The sequence below is a fragment of the Chelmon rostratus genome, chromosome 4 (assembly GCF_017976325.1).
Source record: "Chelmon rostratus isolate fCheRos1 chromosome 4, fCheRos1.pri, whole genome shotgun sequence".
In the NCBI taxonomy this organism is placed as follows: domain Eukaryota; kingdom Metazoa; phylum Chordata; class Actinopteri; order Chaetodontiformes; family Chaetodontidae; genus Chelmon; species Chelmon rostratus.
In genome coordinates, this window is record NC_055661.1 from 19,037,358 (window position 1) to 19,061,542 (window position 24,185).

At 42.3% G+C, this 24,185-nt stretch overlaps 1 protein-coding gene across 1 annotated transcript in view; it reads left to right on the forward strand.

Moving 5' to 3' along the window:
- Positions 1–24,185, forward strand: part of agbl4 (AGBL carboxypeptidase 4) — a 268,049-nt gene that overhangs the window by 138,390 nt on the left and 105,474 nt on the right. The window contains exon 5 of the mRNA XM_041935474.1: positions 5,153–5,369. Coding sequence (XP_041791408.1) covers positions 5,153–5,369 — 217 coding nt within the window. The remainder of the gene's footprint in view (positions 1–5,152; positions 5,370–24,185) is intronic.

Below are 24,185 nucleotides of genomic sequence, written 5' to 3' on the forward strand. Positions count from 1 at the left end.
TGAATTGACCAGCATATCTATGTGAAAATCTGTAGTGTTGAGTTGTAACAGCTTTTCTACAGTGCCTCTAACAGGAGCTGGTGGGGCCACCTGATGGGAGTTTACCTCCTGGGTGTTTGGTGCTGCCATCAGGTGATACTGTCTTATTCTGTCATGTTTCAGCCTCATCAGAGGGCTGTTTCTGACCTGAGAAGGCTTCTAACTGCCTGTTGTCTCCACAGGTGTGCAACTCTCAGCTCTCTCGTTATAGGAAAGTCCGTAATTCACAAGTGTTATTGCTTCCTGCAGCACCTTACTGCTGCTAGCCAGGAGACCCAACCAGTAGCATTAATCCTGGCTGTTTCACATCATCAGCCCTGATCGTGATGTGCATCTTCTTGGCTTTATGCTGAACCACACACACTGCTGTGGAAAGTTATGATTAACCTCTAAAAATGAAGTTCTCTGCTCGGCACTGCAACACTTGAGAGGCCAAATGATAATCTGTGACTTCCTCTTGCACATCCGATACCCCCTCTCTGCTGGTTGTGTAAGTTAGTCCCAATAGCAGGACACATTCTCATAAAGCCCCAGTCTAATAAATATACTGTACCACCACATACAATATACAGCAGGCCAACCAAATTACAAAGCAAGCACAGGTTGCCTAGTAACAGAGTCTCCAGAAAGCTTTGTCGCAACTTGATTTGCATCCAAAAAAGATAGATGGACGCCTCAAGAATACAGTATATATCCCATCATGTTTACACACACATTCACACACACTAATGTACTCACTCCCCCACACATGAATATATATAGCCACGCATTTGATGCTCCTCAGATGATTCGGAGGCTGTTTTCTGGTTGACTTAGTATGCAAAACAAGAACACGGGGCCGTGTTTTAAAAACAATGAGCCTATCTAACATCTGGCATCATTTTAGAGTGCCAAGAAATATTGCCTCTTCAATTATTGGCTTAGTAACACAGAGGGAGTAAAGAAACGTGTCATTGAATGTGAGATGTTTGCCAAACAGACTAACTATTTGCCTTAAATGAGCTGGTGTGGTTCTGCAGAGCTTGACAGCTGTACGGGCGTATTGGAAGACATTTAACCTTCCTAACAGCTGACAGGATGAACGTTTGACAAGCTGAAAGAGTCAATAGTGAGATAGAAAATAAAAGGGGTTTGTGTGTGTGTGTGTGTGTGTGTGTGTGTGTGTGTCTGCGTGCGTGCACGTCCAGGCCTCGTGAATTTTGTCCTGTATGTTTTTGCCTTTGTCTGTGAGAGTGCTCAGTGCAGCAGTGATTGGCGTGTCCTCTACGCTTGATTGATTTGAAAATATAGACAAGATGTCGCCCGTATGAAAGCTACCAATTTATAAGCCTTCATCTCGAAACTTCAGAGAGATGCCGGCGCCATCAAAATCAGAGCAGGAGTTTGTAGCTACCAATGGTTCAGAAGTAGAAAAGCCCCGGCAAGCAAAGTGACACCTCGCTAAAGGCTGCCTGCTAGCTCTATGAAACCCTCTCCCTTTTCATTCTCCCCTTGTCTCTTTTTTTTGTCACTTTCTCTCTGACTTTGTCTCTTTACTTGTCTCTTTCTCTATTTGTCAGCCTTTGTCTAGTATTTCAGTCCCTCTATTTCTCTTTGCTCCGTGTCTTTCTCTTTATTCTGTAAGGCTGTGATGTGACGCTCTAGCAGTTAACTTGTCCCACAGCTCGCTGTCAAGTGAATGACCTTGATGTAGCTCGCATACGATTTGAGTTTGCTGCTTCGTTCCAGTGTCTTTGCATATTCCTGTTTGCGTGTGTGTTTCTGCGTCTCTGTAATCACTGAATTGTAAAACCATGTGCGAGTGTGTTATCATCTGGGGAAAGCTTCTCCATTTTTTTCCCTTATCCCACGCAGTGATAATTCTGTTTGGAAACGACGGCACTGTACCACGTCAAGAGATGGGCAGGGAAGAGGCACAGGGAGGTACCATTTAGATAAAACAAATTGCCAGCTGCCGAGCAGGAGCAGCCACAGATTAGAAAAAAAAAAACCAAAGGGACTGTGTGCATTAGTGTGCATGTGCTGAAGATTTTGTGCCTTTTTATATTTGTGTGCGTGACTGTCGTACCTAAAGCAGGTACAGCCTCTTCCTTAGCCTGTAGTTCAGGCCTTCCAGGCGGTCTCTTTCCATAAGCAGTCACAGACCTATTTTCTCCTGGCCTATAACTATAATGCTGCAATGGGACAAGCAGCAGTAATTAAAATCAATAGCCAGGACTTTTCCAGTCTCCGGCAAGGTCAAACACTGCCCAGTTGAGAGAAAGAGGAGGAGAAACAGACAGAAGTGGGATTGCATGGATGGGCAGCGCCAAATAGGGAAATATGTAAAGAGGTGAGGTGTCATCTAATTTTAATTAACCTGCACCTCGCAGGGCTGGCACCACAGTAATGCACCAGTGTGTGTGTGTGTGTGGGGGTTTGGTTGTGTGTAAATTTGTCTATGAGTGTGTCACATAGAGGTTTATTTTGTCCTTGCCGGTCACTTTTATTCACAGTATGCTCTACTTCAAATCCGTGCTGTCATAGGAATAATATTCATTTGATTTTGAGGGGTTGTGCTCTCATCTTTTCCAAAATGAACCATTTTTTTCTTGTTTTTTGTCTTCTACTTCTTTGTCCAGCTTCTGCCATCTTTAAGACAAGGCTGGTGATCTGGCTTCAGTGGGAAGGCTGGGTGTGGTATAGCTATCCACTGGCTGCATTAGTATTCTGCTGAGATAGCCACATGCAGATACATTTCCCTTTCTCCTTCCTCTGAAGGAATAATCAGCCCTGCCTTCCTCTCCCTTCTTCCCCTCTGTCTGAGAGAGGCCGCGTGATTTAGCTTTTTGTTTTACTAGGTACCTGCAGGGACATCTTCAAGTGCTTCAAAATGCATGCAAGAGTGTTCGCTGTGCATTTATATGCAAGTCTGTCGCCAAACCAGATGTATTAGGCGTCTGAGCAAACACATAAAACTCTCATATGTCTCCTTCCTGTCCCTCTTCAGAGGTGAGTCAGAGAGAGAAGTTCACTCCGTCAGAGTTAGCACAGAGCAGTCTGTCCTGTTTGTTGATTATCAGGTCCTGTTCCTATCACAGCCCTGATAGCATCTTCATCTGATCTGTTGCCAGAGATGCTAGTTCAGTAGCCAGCCCCGCCATCACACAGTCGCTATGCTGCTAGCCGCCACCCGTTCCCATATATCTCCGTATCAGGCCCAGATCTGCCATTGCCCTGCTCTCTCATCTTCTCCTTATCTCCTTATTCCACCTTTCTCCCCGCTCCCAACACCCCAAACCCACCAGTCACTCATCGTCCTCGTCTTCTTCCTCCTTTCATCCTCCTCTCTCAGAGCGTCTGCCAGAGCTCCTATTGCAGCGCTGTTGTTCCCCATGCTTAGTCTTCTTCACATTAACTGTCAACGCGGAGTCACTGAGTGACGGGACAAACAAGATTTGGAGAAAGATGGGAAAAAGGAAAGGTGGGGAAAGAGGATGGAGAGAAAGGAGACAAATACAGTCACTCCCATGCTTACACCATTCCTCTGACTGTGTCTCAGCGGTGAGGGCTGAACGAGGGAAGAGAGGAAGACAAAGATAGACCGGTGAAGAGTGTGAAAAGAAAACGTGGCGTAAGCAGAGAAGTTCTGTAGACTGCAGCAGTACTGTCCCGCACCCCATCGATCGTCCATGAAGTGCATGGATCAGTCAGCTTTATTTCGTCCTGGGCCCAGTGTGCAACATGCAACACGCAATTCAGCAAAGTACAAAACCATAGCACACAAGAAGATACAACACTAAACGCGCAGCACATTACAAACACTGCTCAACGCTCAGCACAACAAGAAATATGACATCCTGATACGCAGATTAGAAGCTTACCCGCTCCTCACTCTGTATCATTTTTCTAAACTGCTCACTACAACTTGAGCAAAAAAGCAAACACATTTTATGCTTTTCACTCAGGCTGCAGTTCTAAATTACACATCATGCAAAAAGCCACAGATCGCGCAATGGTGTCATAGTTCCATACTTCCAATCTCTTGTGTTCACTCGGAAGTCGCTGCCTTTCAAAATGCAGTGCTGAAAACACCAGCCAGCCACGTTTGATACTCACACACACCATCTGTAATGCCAGATTCTCCAGATGCCTGATGTGTTAGCAGAGGTCAAAATCTGAGCGCTCCTGTTTGTGGAGATCAATGTGTGGAAAGAGAAAGAGAACAAAGACTGTAAATGAATGACATACGAGTCATTTTGTTCAACTGTGATGTCCTGTCGCTCGTGTTTTCCTCTCATTCTTCACTTCTATAGAATTGGTATCAGGGTTGATTATTATTTTGTATGAGTCTGTCTGTTTTCATTCACCATGAGCCGTTTTTTTTGCTTCCTTGCTGTAGTTGTGCCTTTCAGTTTACTCATATTTACCTAAAAAAAAAGTCTAATAAGATGCTAAACAACCTTGTGGACACCCCGCAATTCTGAAATCCCAAGTAATTGAGTCAATTTGCCTTTAATTTATCAAGTTAGCTGACAATTCATCACTCTTTGTAATTTAATTTCATTGTTTTGTTGATCACATTCATTTTCATTCTAAATCCATCAGTTATATTTTATCATGTTTGTGGTTCCTGGGTTTGCCTTAAATAATAAATATCGGTTGTGGTGTTTGTATGACAAAATGATGAATCACAAAATGGTGAATAATGATGAGAAGTAGTTGTTTGTTTAAAATTTAACATTCACCCCTCATAAGTTAAGAAGCTCTCTGAATTATCCCAAACTTCCCAAGCAGCTTGAGTACCAGGTGACTTCTGCTCACCTCCCTCAGTCCTTGTACTTCTTTGCCAGCTGAACTCTGTGGAAGACGACAAACTGACAAGTTGATGCAACTTCAGCGATATGATTTCTCAACCCTTTCTGTGTGTAACTCATTACTCACCATTTCCTTGTCTATCTTCACACTCTCTGCACTTTTTTCCTGCTCTTGCACAGTTGCTTTGCACCCATTGTTTCACACATCATCACCTGAAGCAGTTTTAACCCTTCTAGACCTCACATCCCTAAATTAATCCTAAATCCTAAACCCTAAATCTAATTTCTTGATATTGTGTTTGTCATTGCTTTTGCAGGCAGAGGCTTCCAGCTAAAAATGTATACTACTACCGTTGCCCTGACCACCGGCGCAACTACGTCATGTCCTTTGCCTTTTGTTTTGACCGAGAGGACGACGTGTACCAGTTTGCCTACTGCTACCCCTACACCTACTCCAGACTGCAGCACTACCTGGCCAGCCTGGAGCGCAGGAACCTGCCCTACCTGCAGAGGGAGCAACTGGGACTCAGTGTGGTGAGTTGTGAGGTGGAAAAAGCTGTGAGCTGTGAGCACGTTGAGAGGAAAGTGTGTGTGGCGAGTGGCCGTGGCTATAGCTGGAGCGGAGAAGTCGAATGGTGCTGAAGATTAGGGGTGGAAGGGTTGTAAGTTGTAGTATGCGTGTGCATGTGTTTGTGTGTGTGTGTCTGTTCAGAATAAGCAGACCCAGATTGGTAACTTAGGTGTGCCTGCTGGTCATAACTTCAGCCTCTCATGTTATTATTAGGATTGTTGCACTCTGAGATGACGGACTGTAAGCCTCTGGGTGTGTGTGTGTGCGCGCGTGTGTTTGTGTGTGTGTGTGTAAATGACTCTGTGTGTAATCAGCAGAGCTCTCACCTCGGCAGTATGAGCTAGTGTATCATACACGCTGCCTCCAGTCTTGTCTGCTCTTATCAAATAATTGTAGGAGAAAAACTCATTAGAAATGGTTGAGAGATTACGACTTTTTCTTCTGTCCTCCAACATTTGTCAGAGAAAAGCTTGCTGCAAGGGGGGCACCATGAAAGTACAGGTATTAGTAAGGAGCACCTGACCATAAAATACAGAAAATTTAGAAACCCTGGCATGAAACGACTGACAGTACAATTAAAAAAGGGTAACATCTCTGTAAATCAAAGATCTGGTCACCGGCAGTAATAATAACAATATGGTCGTATTTTAAAAGCAGCTTCAGTGCAAATTCAGTACCGAAACAAAGAGAACCATGATTCAGCTTTTTTTCCTTTTTTAAGTGAGAATCTTGCAGATCTCCGTTTTGATTGATTTGCTGACACCTGGTTGTAAAAGCAAGTGCACTTTACTACAGCTCCCCAAAACTCTGCTGGCTACTCAGTCAGAAAAAAAAACATAAAACAGATTGAGAGCAACTGATGCATTTGTTTACAACACAGCCAACCAAACTGTGCACTGAGAGGACATAAAACTCTCGAGTGGTTCACCTGTGACGCTTTTAATTTGAGAAATTTGCAGGAAATGTTCAATTTGCATTAGCACTAGCTTAATGCAGCTCACAGAATGATCAGTAAAGGCCTCTGTCGAACAGATATTATTGCATACAGTAATTCTGAAGCATATTGATGCATTGCCTCCTCTGAATCCCTTGTGCTTGCTGGCGAACACCACCACTAACAATGAAAGCTACTCTAAAGAAAAGTGATTCCTAAATGTAAATTCATTGAATGGGTAGTGCTGCAATAAAATTCTGACCATGAATATATATTTTAATCGAGATGATTAAAATTGGTGATGATTATTATTACAGTTATCTAATATTTCACTGAATTATTTATTAAATGCTACCTCTAGTCTGTTTCGTTCTATTCTTTTCTTTTGTTTACATTTTTTATTTTTCTTTAAGTTTATTTTCTTTAAGTTTCTTTTAATCTCTTAACATCTGTCAGACTTAACCATGTAGAAAATCTACCAGGCACTGTTTTAGTTCAGTTTATCTATATATCTATCTGTCTAGCTTAAAGTGTGGTGAGAGTTTTGGTGTTGGACGGTTTAAACAGTGGATGGAGCTTCCAGGTCTGCAAAGTGAAGCCGATGCCAAAGTGCCTAAATCCTGCATTTGTTTTAATGGCCAGTAGGGGGCTGGCAGCAACATGTGTGATTGCATGTAAGCTTATGAGAAAATGACCCTACTTCTCTCTTGATTTATTACCTCAGTAAACATTTTCCTAATGATTTTCCTCAATCACTCTTTTCAAGTCCTCTTCAATACAGCTTGATGCTAATTTTGTAAATTATGGTCCCATTTAGAATAAAACAGACGAGAACGCAGGGTATGTTTTAGGGCGTGGCTACCTTGTGACTGGCAAGTGACTGCAGCAGTGTATCCTTGAGCTCTTAGACAGAGGATAGAGGTGTAGTAAAGCGTGTCATCCCCATCTTCACCCTCTCGTCCAAATATGGTCACTTCTGGCTCCAAAAACCAAGATGGTGATGGCCATAATACAGTTTGCACTTGGTAAGAATCCCAAGGATGTATGCACGGCATTATGCATTTACAATCAAAGCTAGCAGTCTGTTTCCCGCTTTTGTTGTTAATCATTACACCTGCACTACCTGTTGTCTCTGGACAGCCAGATAAATACAAATCAGCATGGAAAACATCACAGCACAATAAAATATGGAATGGACCTATGGTTTGAAGACCAGGAAGTTAGTGTGTCTCACTAATCTTCCCTTTCCATCTGTACTACAGCTGTGTTTTATATAACAAAGTGTAAATACTAAGCTTTACAATTCTGCCAGTGCAGCACACTGTTTTTGCTTTATTTTTAAGCCACATCATTTGTCTGAGTGAGACAGAGGGGAACAGAGAGAGGACAGACTCGGTTGGGTTGGCTCACAGAGTCAGTATTAGTATTCATAGTCATTGAGAGGTTTTATGGCCGTATTTTTCTCTTTATGTTCTCTGGGCCTGGGTGGCAGACAGCCCAGCCCCGCCCTCTCATATCTTTTTCTCTGTCTGTTCCTTCTCTCGCTGTTACCCTCTCCCCCCACTCTATCTCGTGCACATATGCAACTCCACACACACATACACACAGGTCAGAGGGGAAGGGATGAGAAGGGATGAGGAGAGCTTTCTGGCTGCATCAAAGTTTAAAGACGGATTGCTGCCGTTTCCGAAGCAGAGTCTTCGCAGGTGCGCCACAATAGCTTTAACCTTCTAATGGGTACAGTTATCTCATAAGGATGGAAATAAGAGCCAGGGCCATTTGCACTGGCATTCTTCTATCATGCTGACTAATTTGTTTTCTGTAATGTATTCCTCTGAACAAAATCTCTGCCATCCAGCCTGCACTGGTGGACTCAGATACTGTAAAAAAAAAAAAAAAAAAAGGTCGGCTCTTTTTAATTTTTACCTCCAGCTCTCTTCATCTTTATGAATGAGGTAGTGGTTACTGATTTAGAAGGCAGGTATTTTTTTTTATTATCTTACTCAAACCAAGATTCACTAAAGCAAAGTGAATTGAATTTAATGTGTAAATTACATTGAACCAGATTGCATTCACTTCAGCTGAGTTGCGTTATAAAAAGTCACTTTAATTGAGATAGGAAGGTAGAGGGACAGAAACAGAGAGAGAGATCTCACAATTCTGGGCTGGATGAAAAGGGCAAGCCAGGAAGATCTGAAATTAGTTTTCTGGTCAGCCTCTCCATTCTCAAATCTTTCACTTTCACTCAAACTGCCATTTGAGACTTAACAATTAGAGTGGAATTCACCTGTTCAGGAAATTAACTTTCATTTCTGCAGATCACAGTAGGTGGTATCTCTCCAGGAAAAGGAAACAAGAATGATGATTAGCTGTTGGGAGATTAGGTGCAGTCGAGAGATGAGGATACACAGACATTGGTCACGGTAAACCCTAAAAAAAAACCCCACTAGTTTGTCCACCATGAAAGACTGAAAACAGGATGTCTAAATTCTGTATAAAAGAGATTCTTATCATCGTCAGCTCCTCACTTGGTCCTTTTTCCAACAACACCGAGCTTTCTGTCAAAAAAACTGGGTGTGCTGTTTGTTCCGAATTTGGAAATGCATATTAGCAAGGTCGTCCAATCTTGTTTTTATCATCTAAGTACTACTGACAAGATCTGCTCATTTCTAAGCTTCAGAGACACTGAATCCCTTGTACATGTTTCATTTCCTCGTGTTTATGGTATCGGTCTCCTAACCGGCATAAATCAGAGAAGAACTGAGACTCCAAATTGACTAACAGAAACGAAGAAATGAAGAAATATTACTCCACTCTTAACGTCTTTACATTGGCTACTAGTTTATTATTTTAAGATACTCATTCCCTTTATTGCAGTTTATGGCCTGGACCCACTCTGTATCTCTGAATTACTGCGTCCTTATCAACCTGCACATAGTCTCAGGTCCTCAGGCTAGAACCTGTCGGTTCCCATGTCAAGATGACTAAAGAGGGCCAAGCTTTGCTGTTAGGGCATCTCAACTCTGCAACGACCCGCCTGATGAATTCAGATTTGCAAAATTAGAATCCCCTTTAAATTCACTTCCTAAAGGAATAGTTTGACATTTTGGGAAATATGCTTGTTTGCTTTCTAACTAAGAGTTAGACCAGAATCTCATGTCTGTCTGTAAAATAGAGTGCTACAGCCAACCAGACTGGAAACAGGGGGGAAGCTAGGCTGGATCTCTCCAGAAATCCGAAATCCACCTACCAGCACCTCTGCACTCACTAATTAACATGTTATGTCTTATCTGTTTAATCTGCACAAAATCTGTGTAAAGTGTAAAAAACAGCTATTTTTGACTACAAATTATGAGTGGGTATGTGCTGGACTGTTTCATGGCTCGGAGCAGTTGCAAGGCAGCCAGTGGAGATTCCAGGAAGTTTCTGGTCCCAGCAGTAAGATGTAGCCCGGTACGTAACCCTGTGTAAAATTGAAAATTGTCAGTTTCTACTTTGTTTTGTATGGATTCTATAGATATACTGTAAAAAGCTGATAAGTGAGTTTTAGAGGTGCTGTTTGGCAGATTGTGTTGCCTTCGGACAGAGCCAGGCTAGTTGTTTCTCCCTGTTTCCAGTGTTTGTGCTAAGCTAAGCTAAATGGCTGCTGGCTGTAGCTTCATCTGAGAGTGGTACAAATCTCTCTCAGAAAGAGAATAAACACTTTCACCAAAATGTCAACCAAAAACATATTTTTATCAGCAGGATTTGTATAACCTTATTTAGTTTGGGTAATTTGTTGTCATTTGTGTATTTATGTGTATGCAGATTGGTGTATGTAATACATATGTAAAATCTATGTTTGTATGTGTGAATTGATTATTTAGTTATTAGCTGGTGGCAATTACCAGAGTACCTAAAACACACAGGCCATTAAAACACATATAAAATACCACATATTCTATGTGCTGTACACACACACACATACACACACACACACCACCCACAAAGACAAATACCAGGAGATTTCTCTTCCCCAGAGAAAAGGAATTTTGATTCCTCCTCTGCTGGGTTCATGGCCCTGCGTCAATTCCTCTGGTCCCTGTCTGTCTGAACATTTCCTTTTGTAGACCATCCTGACAGTATCTGAGTTAAGCCTTCTCTCTTTTCTCCCCCTCCACATCCACAGAGACACAGAGAAAGAGACAACATGTGTTTGACCTGCTACAAGCCTCTGTAAGAAGATGCCTACTGCCTCCTTCTTTCAAACTGTTTCCTCCTTTCTGTACGGTGTTCAAGTGTCCCACGGCCATCTGGATTTGAAAGCACCTTATTTGCCCACTTTCCCTGTTGACAAAGTGTTTTTCTTTGGTCTCACCAGTAGGCTGTGTCTGCCCAGGAGTTGCGTAGGCAGCAGTTTGAGTTTTCCTTCTGCTGCTCCCGCTGGGGAGGGCAGGGCTATGACACTATTAGTCACCTCTGACACAGCACAGCCTCTGCCTGTAGACCAGATGGAAGGAAAGTTTAAATGAGAGACCTCAGGGTGGTAGAGTGGACAGGCCACTGACCAGCCTGAAGGTTGTCTGAGAGCTAGCCTGCATACAGCTTAAGAAGCCTGAACCCTTGCTAGCTATCATACTGTGATTCTGCTCACATATCCACATCAAGTAAAAATATTGATCCCAAAATCACAGCGTAGGGATGTCACATCCATTCAGTTTTATTTTTTTTCTTGTGAAATCTCACAAATCAAAGCAAGATTATGATAGATCACTTGTACTGTGTTGAAGAGAGGCAGCGGTCACTGTCAGCTGCAGTGACTTAACATTACTTAAACTGTTGTGATTGAATTTTAGACCTAATCCTGTCTGCTATCAGTGTTCAGGTACCATGTCTGGGTGTCTGCTCAGTGGGAGTGGAGTCTCGAAGAACAGGGTTTTTTTTTTTCTTTTATTTTTTTTTCGTGTCTGGAGCAAGAGGAGGGGAGTGGAGTGGGCACTGCAGCTATATCTGCCTGGCTGCCTCTCTCTCTCCTTATCTCTGTGTTTGTACACTGTGTGCCAAGATCCAATCAATAGCCACTCCAGCCGTGGAGAGAGGAGAAGGTCAGCAGCCACACTGGAGGAGCTGGGCCAGGCAAACTGATGGGGGAACATAGGAAACACACCACAGGCGAGGCACATTTCTTCTCTCCTGGTAATGAGAGATTCTTATGATTTCTGCCTCCAAATGACTCTCAACTCCATAAAACGTTCCCTTTAAAATCTGTAGTTTATTACATCATGTACCAGTAATTTGTTAAGAGCCAATTTAGGCTTGAAACTTGTGCCTTTTCTAATCCAATAAGATGTTTTAGTAGTGAGATATCAGAGGACACTTTACAGGGAGTGTTTTGCAGTGTTGCAAGTCCTTGAACAGTCAAATCACAATTACAGTTTTGGACACCTGGATGAGAACACTGTGTGTATATTGCACACTGAAAAGTAACAAGGGCGTCATCACGTTTTGTGTTTAATCAGTGTTGACGGTGTATCACAATCCCGTAGGGTGGCATTGTCACGCAGCTTAAAATAATAAAATAAACATATAATAAATAATAATTGAGTTGTCTAACACATTAGGAACAGCACAATCCCGTCGCAGTGAATTTTCTTTCTACTTTTGTGTGATTGACACCATTCATATCTTCTCAGCAAGGCTTTTTCAAATCTTACATTGTCATCAAGTAATGTAACAGCATCCATTGTGACGAAGTGCCAGTTTTAATTACAGTAACTAATTAATGCCAACTTTCCCTGAAAGCGGACTCTGAGAGCCGAGTTCTTGACACTGGAGCTATTCTGTGAATGGCTGTGTGATTGGTTTGTAATGAAGAGAGCCCTCAACTACTGACTGCCTCTTTCAAAGGCCAACACCTGAATAGCCAATCAGCACTTTATCGTGTGGATGAGGTGATACTGCAAAGTGAAACCACATAGGAGATGTGAACATGCACTTTGTATTATAGCAGTGAAAGGAAAGTCCCTTTGCTGCTTGGACTGATTCAGCCATACAGTTTGTATGGAAGCATTCATTTTCATTACAGCAACACATACGAATGAGACAGATGGATCCAGGCAGATGATTAGAAATGTTAGCCATATATTCCTCCACACATAGATAGTTTTGTAGCTTTGTTAGCATATATTCAAGACAGACACAAGCACTTCACCAGTCATGCAAGCTGGCAGCACTCAAGTAAGTAAACTACTTTTTCCCCAAGCTGAGAGGTAAACAGCTCAAGATAACAGAGTTTTTTTCCTTTAGTGGCAGACTGTTCATGAATGCATTAGCTGTGGCCTAAACATCAAACAGGGGGAGAAAATCTCATTTTAAAAAGGAAAATGCAAAAGAAAAAGACAAAGCAACTTAAGGAATGTAGCTATATCAGCTGGTCGAAATTTAATTTTCACTCCATATATTTTACTTCCCCAACTAAGTTCTGATGAAGTTTTTCTTTTGTGTTCGCCTTCTGTTTGTTGTTGACTTTATGGGTCCTCACATTGCCTTTTTGCCATTTTGTTTCCCTGTTTTGCATTTGTCATAAATTGTTCTCTCTTGGCCTCAGGAAGTTTTGTGTTTTCCTTGGCAGCGGCTAACAGGTATCCGGATGAAAGATCTAGACTCTTTATCATCTAATAATATGTTAATCACTGCCTACAGCACCTCTGTGTCAGAACGTAAGAGGAAATTCCTCAAAAATGGAAAGGTCATCATCGTATCATTGCAGGTTTCTTGGCAACACTTCTTGTTTTTATGCTGCTTTGTCTTCCGCTTCATTAGTGAGTGACCCTTATTCTATCAGACGCTTCTTACCAACATGGCATTATCTGTTGTCTGGCACAGGAATCTGAGAAAAAGGTTGAGCTGTGACTATCCTTTGGCCTCAGACAGTTGACTAAGAAGGCTGGTCCAGAGGGAGCAGAAGATAAGCAGGTTTATGATCTATGTCCTTACATTTTAGTGCTGTATGGCCTCTTATCTCCAACCAATGCTTCCCCAAGGATACAGGATGCTTTATTACGCATCCACGCCCCTGCATCTCTCCCATCTGTCTGGCGATCGAGAACGTGGTAATGGGAGGGAGAGGCGGTGGGTGAGTGCATTAGGCATGGCTGCGAACGCGTAGCCTATTGCAGATTGAGTGTCCGTGCCGGCGGTGTGTTTAACTTTACAGTTTTACACAGTGCAGGTCAACTTTGTTTATACAAAATATGGGAGATAAATAGATTAAAGTATCACAGGTAAGTTTTTCTGAATTCGATGGTGTGATGTTCACGCAGCGCTGACCCCTTGTTGATCCTTATTAAAATGTTGGCACAAAAGCACACAGATTTCGGGTTACTCAGACAGACATAATATTTATTTTGGAAATTGGAACTTATTCACACCTTAATGGCTTGGTGCTCTGTCTCTTTTCTCATCCCCTCTGTCTCCCTCCTTCTCTTGTCTGTCCTGTGTTTCAGTGAATAGGAATTAAGCTAATGAAAGGTTCTTTGAAATGGCTCATGTCTGTGGGCCTACAGTGCTGTGAACCGGAGTTCTGTGGATGCTTGATAGTTGAGAGCCTGGTGTGTGAAATTAAGAAGGAAGACGAATGTCATTTCAAACTGAGCCTGTGCAGCAGTCAGCAGACACATCTCTCTCTCTTTCTCTGTCTCCCACCTCTTGGGCTGCAGAGCCAAATCTATTGCCATCCTCGCAGCTGCGTTACAGCCGTCTATCTGCCCTCCTCTGCCAATGGATATTTACTCTGCCGGCTTCCTAGATGACTCTCAGGATGAAGCACTGAGCAGGGAGCACTCACTCTGTCTCATTTGGGTGTCAGGACTCAGTTCCCCAGGAGGACACAAAGAGGGAACAAAACAGATAACATTCAAGGCTTTTAATAAATCAGAATACACCTTTCTGACAGTGTAATTGCTTTCCATTGCCTGGCCCAAATGCGCCAGCAAGCAGGAAAAAGAAGCGAAGATGGGAGAAAACAAGAGAAAGTAAAAGACAGGGAGAGGAGAGCAATGCAGAGCGGGCTGTACAGTAGATCATTTGTTTGGGGGAAAAGAATGAAAATTAATGAAAAGAGAGTTGCTCGCCCTCCAAAGGCAGCCAAGCTTGAAATTCACTTTGAGGGAAACTTAATTTGTTGTAAATGGGCAAAAAACATATTACTGCGCAGCGCGTAGAAGAGCTGCACGGTGTGTCCGTCTGCTGCGTCTGTCTGTCGGCATGTGTTTGTGGCAGATGAGGACGCTATGCTCTGAATAGCTCAGCTGAGAGGAGGGAAACACAGGAGCCTGTTAATAACTCCAGTAACAGCATTCTCTTTCTACATGACTGCTCTCCAGCACTCCCTTCTAGCACGTCTGAATACAACTCCAGGATGTGGAGGAGAACTTGTCAAAAGTTACTTGTAAGGAATAAAGTTTAGCCTGTTTACTTCAGGTGTGTGTGCATATGTTTGTAGGTGTGTGTATATGTGTGCACACATGTGTACAAGTGCACACTGTATGTATGGTTTTGTGTGTCCCTCAGCTGGCATTAAAGGACAGGTTCACATTTTAAGTTGTTTAAAAAGATATATTGACATGCACATACGTACAAAGGCAGAGTTATTGGTTGTTCCTGCTGTCCATACTGGCCATGAAGAGATCTGTAAGTGACACCATCTAAGTGACAAGAGACAATAAGTAATCTGCATTGAAAATAGTCAAAAAGTGCATTTCCATTCACCTTTTTTTAAGAGCAAGTTGAGCGAACGGAAAAACAGAAGTGGAAATTCAAAAAAAGTCAAAAATTTTAGATTTTTTTTTTTTTGCTTGGTTGAGGTAGAAAAGTTGGTGATGGAAACTGACTCAGCAAATAAATCATGACGTACATGGAGCATGTGGCTTAAACCACCAGAGCTTCCACAGGAGAGACTAAAAATAGCACCAGACGGAAGCACCACATCTGTGTGGACCGATGAGGAGACTGACTGCAGCCTTCCTCAATTTACACGTGAAACAAGCACAAAAGCAATGTTTTCTACATTGTGTTCCAACATTTGAGGTATGACGTGCACTGTTTTAATTACATCATCTTAATGCACCATCTTCTTCTGTTTAATGACACCCAACTGGAGAATGAGCACTATCAGGTGTTTATCTCAATGAACCAGTTTGCCTAATGATAGTGGATGGAAACGTACATCATTTGCATTTTCCTTTTCTATTCATTAAAAAAATTTGCTACATTTGGATGGAAACATCTTGTATAAAGTTGCAACAGTGTGAGTTATTCAAATCAAATGGGGATATTCTGAAGTTTTTGATGCAAATAGTGTTTCCTTGCTAAGACGTAATAACACAAGAGGGACTTTTCTACTAAAAAGGCTGCAACTGTGGAATATAATCACCAAGTTTGGCTAACTCAGGCTGCTGAAGCCTCATGTTACTGTATCTCTGGCTGAACTCTGAAATGCATTTTTATCTTGAACAAGGACCGTCTCCCATCACTTGCATTGAAATTACTTGCACAAGGGGATTTCATATAATAAACAATTACAGCGACCAATAACACTTTAAAATGTACATATGGCCATGTGAATATTGTTTTGAGACAGACTTCGAAAACTAAAAGACCAACTTTTTTGTTGGCACCTCCCTTAATTAATTAATTTGATAGCTACAAGTAAGAAGGTAAAGAACAATTGTCCATTTCCAAAGTTATCAAGTCACTGAAAGAAAGTCCAACATGAATCGTTCTTGAGAGCAAGAGGTTAAAAACTGTCTGGCTCAAAAACAGATGTATTATAAATGATATTTTATACATTGTAAATGATGCACACATTTTAATTGCAAAGAATCAAACAATGAACTGTAAATACATTAACCTGTAAATATTCCTTCCAGTTGCTTCTAAATCAATGTAACTGGGAAAACCGGGAGTCAAATATGCTCTTTAAGTAATGGTTCAATGTAATCACTCTGAGTTCTTTAAGTTTTCACCATCAGATGGGTTTACAGTTGCTATAATACAGTAAAAGCTTATGGAAAGATTTCCCTGCACTAACACTCTATTTTAAGATATTCAGTGAGGACACGTCATGCACTGATGTTGAGAGGCAAAAACACAGAGAGCTTCACATGCACCTAACCAACTCATGGTTTGTGGAAGATTTGGCTGTCATGAAAGACATCCTACGTGAACTTCAGAGTCTGTCTCTCGTGCTGCAGAGAAGAGAAATGACACTTGTGGATTCAAGTCTCCACTCCTCCTGACAGCCATGAGGACTTCTGGTGGGAAATCAATGAAGAACAGTGTGTCTCATCAGGTCTTTTTAAAGATGTACAGCTGAAAGAAGGCAGGGGGGAAATAAACAGGCCTTGCTTTTATGAATAGGTGGTTGGCAGTCTAACCAAGCACTTACCAGAGTCAAACTTGATCCAGAAGCTCAAGACTCTTGATTAGTGCTATTGGCCAGGAGAGCAGAAGGCTTTGACTTTGTATGGTGGACAAGATGTACACAGCCTAGCTAATTCGCATCGGGAACCAGCCAAGGAGGCTATGGAGCAGTTTAGAGTCTGGAAACAACAGGGCACACCACAGGGCAAAACACTGGAAAGACTACGCATAGCAAGACGCACTTATCTCGAGTGCAAGAGGCGATTTTCTGTTTGTGGTCTGAAACGGATCCCCTTTGGACAAATTTGATCCAGCACCGTTCAGGAGAATCTGGATTAAAGCAGGATGTTGTCTCTCTTTTTCTTGGATAACAAGAAGAAGTTGGGCCAAGGCCTCTGTCGTCCATTGTTTCTACTGTTAAGATCTCAATCTCTAGCCTCTGTTCGCGACAACCAAGTGCTCGGGTTCAAGCGTGTGTGTATGTGTGTCAGGTTAGAGAGAGAGGTGAGAGTGCTGTGAGATTATGTTGCATGCTAAAGTTGTTGCATGGTTGTGTAGTTCTGTGGTTAATGATATTAGCCTCTGTGATGTGTATGCAAAGCATGTTTAGGTTAGCTGCATTAATGAAATCTTGTGTATTGCCCATTGACGCTGTGTAGAGTTCATAATACTAGAGCACTAGGTAGGTAGGATTCCTGATTGCCACTGGGTATTTCGCACACTGATCTTCATACTATCTTCATACTACAGAAACATTTGGACCCAAAAATGAGTCCAGATGTTTTCATAACTGAGAAACTGGACCTGCTTTGAAGGGAGAGTGGTCAATCTAGCTCCAGTTTAATGATAATAAACATGGATCTTGATGCTAGTTTTGACACTTAGGGGATCATCTACTTGGTAAGAGTAATGATGCCCATCCACAGGATGTGAGTCCACGTTATGTTAACTGTAAGGGAGAGAGAGAGAGAATTTTAAAGATTCAGTAAAAATTTCAACCTCAAGTTGCTCTTTAAGTGTATGAATTTGTGCTGTAGCATACAAGACAGTCTGTGCACGCAACAATGTGTGGCTGCAAGTTCATTTGTATGTTGCATGTATATTGGTTGGTATTTCTGCAGGGATAGATTACTTTTGAATCCTAGATACAGAGGATTGATCCAGCCCAATATGTCTAGTGATAAGCTAGAGCCGAAAGCCAAGGATGACTGACAGGTCATGGTCAGACGGTATGATTGCAGACTTGCTGCGGTTTTATCCTCGCCTACAGTTATAGACCTCACCACTCAACAACTATGTGTGATAGGATGAAGCAGATCAGACGTCACATGGCATCAAATCCTTGACCTGAGCCTGTACTATGAGCTCTCAGCTTCCATTTCCTCAGTGCTCCCCTCAAGAGGTTCAGAGAGTGTGAATGCTTTATGCTCTTACATGCCAAGTGTGCATCAAAGGTCCTCAATCTCAATGCACAGCACTCACTGATGTCCTCTATGGTGCCTTGAAGAGTAGAGAATTAAATATGGTCTAACACATTATATGAGTTGCTTTATTACAGTCTAGGCAGGACATGGAAGGGAATGTCAATAAACAGAACATTTGTGGGATAAATCAGAACTTTCATGTGGCATTTTCAGTCCCCATCAGGCCTTTGCTGCTCTCTCCAGTCTATTGGCCTCTCACCCATCCTTGGGCAAGGGCTCCGACTCTTCACCCTACCCCAGGCTCAGCCCCTCTGACTTGGGCAGCAGCTCGGCACACCTGGGGGGCCTGGAGACTCCCGATAACAAACAGCTCCGGCCAAGGCACCGGCCTCCCCCACACCCACACATGAATTTCCCCACCACAAAAACAAACACCTTGCTCTCATCCCAGACAGGTTTTTTTCTGCACTCCCCAGTTGCACAAAATGCATTTTCTTCTTTTCTTTTCTTCTTTTTTTTACCTCAAGTGAGGAGAAAAAAAATGAAGGAAGTGACGGGTCCCATTTTTCCTCCACTTTTCTATTCTCTCTCACCTCTCGTTTTCTTGCTCTCCCCGTGTGTGTGTGTGTGTGTGTGTTTCTCCCCCATGGTTGAACGTCAGCCTAAGTGTGAGAGAGATGGATGCCAGAGTCCCTTTCTCTCTCCTCAGGCGCCATGTCTCTCCTCTCCCCTCTGCCGGGCTCGTCTGCACCTGCATATTGTGATATAGTGCCTCTGTTCAGCCAGTCGATTGCCTTTAACAGGACTGGGGCACACTGGCCAAATTGAAAGGGATTGTGGCCTGCTTTTCATCAGAGTCACAGCAGAGGAGGGTGCAGGGTCCATAGGGCACAAGGGGGCATGAAGGAGGTAGTGTGTGGGCCCTCTTTTTTCGTTGCAGTTTCTCTCTCACAATTTCATCCTCTTGCACTCTCTCTTTCTCTCTCTCTCTCTCCATATTTTTGTGTCTCATTGTTTGATGCCATCTTATGGCTCTGGAAACAGTCTGCAGGAAATGAGTATTCTGTTTCCCGTCAATCCATTTCTCCATTTCCATGCAGTAGTTCCTATTGATAGCAAGATAGAAAGAAAATCAACAGCAGTCTCAAAGAAAAATGTCTTAATTTTCTATTTGTTTGCCTCATACTTTTGAGACATGTCATATATGTGCCTTCTCTTTTCAAGTTTGCTCTTCAGTTCTTTTGTGGAAGGCAGGATTTGAAAGGACCTCTCTAATGAAAAAATTCTTCCGTGTGCGGAGGAGTTAGCAACACTTATACATGCAGTATACATTTAGCCTGTTGTGTCAGTGGAGTGGCAGGCTGACACGCAAATATGCAGCTTTGCTAGTGAAAGAATACCTGAGAAAATAAAGCTCAGTCCAATACAGCAAAACAGATAATAGAATTAATGTTGATGAAGCTGAAATGCTAATAATGCTAAAGGCATTTACTAAATCCCTTTAATACCAGGTCCCAGTGGTGTTTTCTGAGGCTGAGTGTATCCTGCTATACCTACTTTTCAGTCATATATTGGCATTTTCTCAGTTTTAGTACATTCACACAACTTCTTTTCCTGTTACTACCTGGTGCTATTATGGCCCAGTTTCAGTTTCATCTATTTAAATCAGTTTCATCGTATGTACGGTAATCTAATTAAATTAGAGTTCTCAATTTCTTTCTACTTCAAAAGTTAGCAGTGGCAGGAATTACACTTTTTTCAGATAGCTCAAAATAATCTATTATTTCTGTCTGATCATTTAAAGTTTTCTTCAGCCCAATTATCCATCATGAAGCATAGAATATGAGTGCATTCACCCCACTGCTTAGGATAATAGATCGACACTATCCAGACAGATTACTGGCGCCAGTTACACACGCTAGTATGCATGCTAAGTTTCAGGCGAAAGACTTGACTCCAGTGACTGATGGCTTCAAATAGCGGTGGATATGTGCATGAGTGATGGAGATGAGACTTCTTACCTCCTTCCTCCCTCCTTCCTTTTTCCTCCTCCTTCCATGGTTGCTGTGGAAACGGGCGGGTAGATTTGAGGTCCCTGTCACCTATTTTTCCCCAGAAGTTGTTAAACTTTAGTGCCCACATGACAGTCTCACAGGGACGTGTGAGAGCATGGAAAGGGAAAGCGTGCATGCAAGCACATGCAACACACACGTGTACATCAAGACCTAGACTCTTACACACAACACACACAGAGACACACACTAAGACACTGTCTTGAGAGAAATCTGCTATCTATTTAGTGTCTTGACCTCAATGTTCAGTGCTTTTCCTCTATTGACTTAAGGAATGGCGAAGGGAAACGGAGGATCAGGGCTGAGAGAGGACAATAGAGAGGGCACTTGAAAAGTCAGTAACCTTTTCCTGCTTGGTGTGTGTCCGATAGAGATTCCCCATAGTATGCCATTGTGGAGCTGTCAAACTGCCTCCCTATGAATTCAGAGTGACGCTCGAGAGGTACATAACGCTTGTCTAGGACTCCTCCAGTGTCCATCTTCATTCATGGATCAATAGTCGTCTTTATTTTAGATTCCTTCTCCTTCCTCCATCTTCCTCCTCCTCTCTCTCTCCTTCCCTCCCCATTCATCTTTGACAGGCCAGCCCTAAATGTCTGCTTTAACTAGCTGCTCACAGCCCTCCTCAAAACACATTTACATACACATCAATCACGCTGTCAAAGGTAAAGGCATGACGCCGTGTAAAAACCAGAATTGGATTATGGCCTTGTCTCATCCCTGACACTGACTGCTTCGCTGGCTGACTGACTAGACTGTTGATGCACAAGTTAAACAGCCTGAATTGTTATTGGCTGGTGTTTTTCTCATAGTGTTTAGTGTTTACTCCATGCGTGTTTCACAGTGCCAAGCAAGGTCTGCGATACCCAAAGAGAAGTATTTTCCTCTCTTACAGTAAACCTGCATACACATTTCTAACTTTGCTTGTAAAAATAGCTTAACCCTAACCCTATTATACAAGAAGGAACAAGCATTCTGCCACGAGTGCTAATACTTCCTTAGATCATGAGCAGATCTTGGTTGAATTAATTAATACCAATAAAAAAAAACTTTGCACTTATGAAGGTGGTTGGGATGGCGACTGGGGCTGTGACAGCAGCAGAGTAATAGAAGTGTAAGATTATAATGGCCACCAGTATGAATATGACTGAATGTTACAAGTCAACATCGACACCCAGTGAAGCATGAATGAAGCAGCAGATCACTTATTGCAAGATTTCAGTTTTAGGCATTAAAAATATTTGTGTAGGGTTAGGCAAGCGTTGGAGTTTGGGTTACAGTAACTTCTTGGTCTGAGGTTAGGAAACGATCGCAGTAATGATTAAAAGAGACATTTACTGATGGTAGGAAATGGAATACAAACAGTGATCTCCATACATACACACTTTGTTTCACCCAACAGTCCACACCAACCCCATTTTTACAAGGCTTTGCAGCACTAATAACACTAGTTGCACCTTTACTTTTTGGAGACAGTCATAGTTTGCACAGCCAGAATGGACTGTGTTGACAGTAGGTTGTTTTAGACATTTAAGCAAATGACCAGTCCTGTTGGTTCTCGTGAGGTCTCAGTTATACCTACCAGTCGTTACAGAGCGCTCCTCTACATTGGTTAATGATAAAAAGGATAGATTAACCAGCATGTGGTCCACAGAACATTTTCATTAAAAAATGTAAAGGTTCTCTGAAGTTAAGTTCAAATGGTAGAGTCTGAGGTTGAAGGCGAGGAAAGTAAAGAGAAGGAGGAACGGGTTGATGTAGTAAAAAACCCTCTGTGGCCAGGCCTTGGAGACAGCAGAGCGTATTACCAGGCCCATCATCACGGCTCATTTGAGTGTTTGATCCTCGCAAAGGCGCTCGCTCCTCGACGCAGAGTTCATACCACTCAAGGGTGGCGTCTCCGTAGCTTCTATTGGAAAACATAATATGGCGAGAAAGTGGAAGCTCAACCCCTGAGGTATTGCCATCTGTCGGTGTGAGGCCCCCTTATTGCCTCTCTGAAATGCTGGTAATTAACAAATACTACAACGTACTGTAAATGCTATTTTTGCACTAATGTGTGGGCAGAGTAGAAAACATCACAGGAACTCCAGCCTGTTAATTAGAGCATATTTATGGCAATTAAAGTGGCCTGGGAGAGACTAACTGAAAGAATTCTTAATGTCTGACCCTGAGATATGTATCATTTAACACATGCTACTGTGAATACCAAACTATCCTCAGTTAAAATCAGATTTTAAACAACTGTAGGTGGTTTCAGGTGGCCTACGGCTCTGCTGTTTTCACTCTTAACAGTTAAGAGAGAATGTAGTTTGAAAGTCAAGTCGACAAGTAGATATAGACTTAATATGGCAACACAGAAAGTTGGCTGTTTTACACCATTGTGACAGTTAAATGTGATGATCTGCCCTATGTTTTCACTCTGTTCACTGCATTATGCTACTGTCTCACGGCAGGGAGTTTGACCACGAATATTTCACTATCCAATTACCAGGTGAAATTGGCTGTTTAATTTTACAGCCTCAATGAAGGTGCTCTATCAGAATGATGGCCATTCAGTTACCCCCCTAACACCACCCCAGGCAGCCTGCTCATCTGAGAAAACTTTGTGCATGTGTGTGTAAATCTGTCTGTGTAGGTGTGTTTTTGCAAAGTTCAGTGAAAAAAAGCACTGAAGAAATATAAATCAAGCAAGGTGATGATAACTTTGGCGTTGACACTGTGATCCATCGTCTTGCCTCCGCACTGCCTGTTTTCATTTTAGCCAGCAGCAGGCTGCGACTGAGAGGCTTTCTACCAAAATATAATTGTTTAGGAGTAATGAGCTGGAAAAAAGGACAGAGAAAAGGCGAAAAGCAAGAGAGAGAGAGAGCGAGAGAGAGAGCTAGAAGAGCGACTGTTAGATGAGAGAAACAAAATTTGACGCACTACAGTAAACATGACTGACAAAACAAGCTGCAATTTGGAAGCCTGCATGTAATTATGGCCTCGTTCCTTCCAGCACCTCTGACTGTCCGTGCGGACCCCCTTTGAGACTGCAGTTAACACACATCTCACATCGGGATTGTGTGGACATGTAAAGTCACTGATTTACATATGATATTAAAATACATCCTCATTGTGCACAGTGACCCCTGACAGTTTAGATGTCACTTCCTCTTGCAGTATGTACGTCCTGTATAAACAGCATTTAAGAGGATTGTCATACTAGTTGCTGTACTGACCTCTTTGGGCCAAAAGGTGCAAGTCTGTTGAACCTCTGACTGAAGCTCGGTGCGCTCATGTGCAACAAACCATCATTTCCATTAGAAATTAATCGGCCACTTATTATTTCAAACAATCAGTTGTTTTTATCATTCTTTTGTCTTTGAAATATTAAAAAACTGAAAAAATATCCCTTCCAGTTGCTAAGAGTCCAAAATGACATCCTCGCATGTCTCGCTTTTTCAGACCAATGGTCCAAAACCCAAAGGTAGAGTCAATCAATAGAATCAAAATAGCTGTATTTTCTATGAAGCGATTAATCGACTAATGGTTGCAGCAGTTGTCTTAACCACACCCAGCTGCGTAGCTTTGCACTACAATGCTGCAGGGTCTGGAAACAACATGTTGTCATGAATAATTGGCAGCACAAGCGTGATGGTTTGCGGTTGTAATGTCATCTTCTGATGTTCATCCCAGCCAGGAGCAAGTATTTTCCTGTGACTTCCTGTTTTGATCTATTCAGTTTACATATGTTGATTGGGCATATACTCAAATTTTGTAATCATCCTGCACCCTTATCAAGTTAGTGTCTGTCAGGCACAAATCAGTTAACTGAGAATTAGCATACTGCATGTGCATTACCACATGATGTCTTAAAGAACCTACTCAAGTTCACCTATTTGCAGTTTAGTGTTGATTTCTTGTTTTGACTAACAGTCGGTCTGCAGTCACAATCTCCTTTAG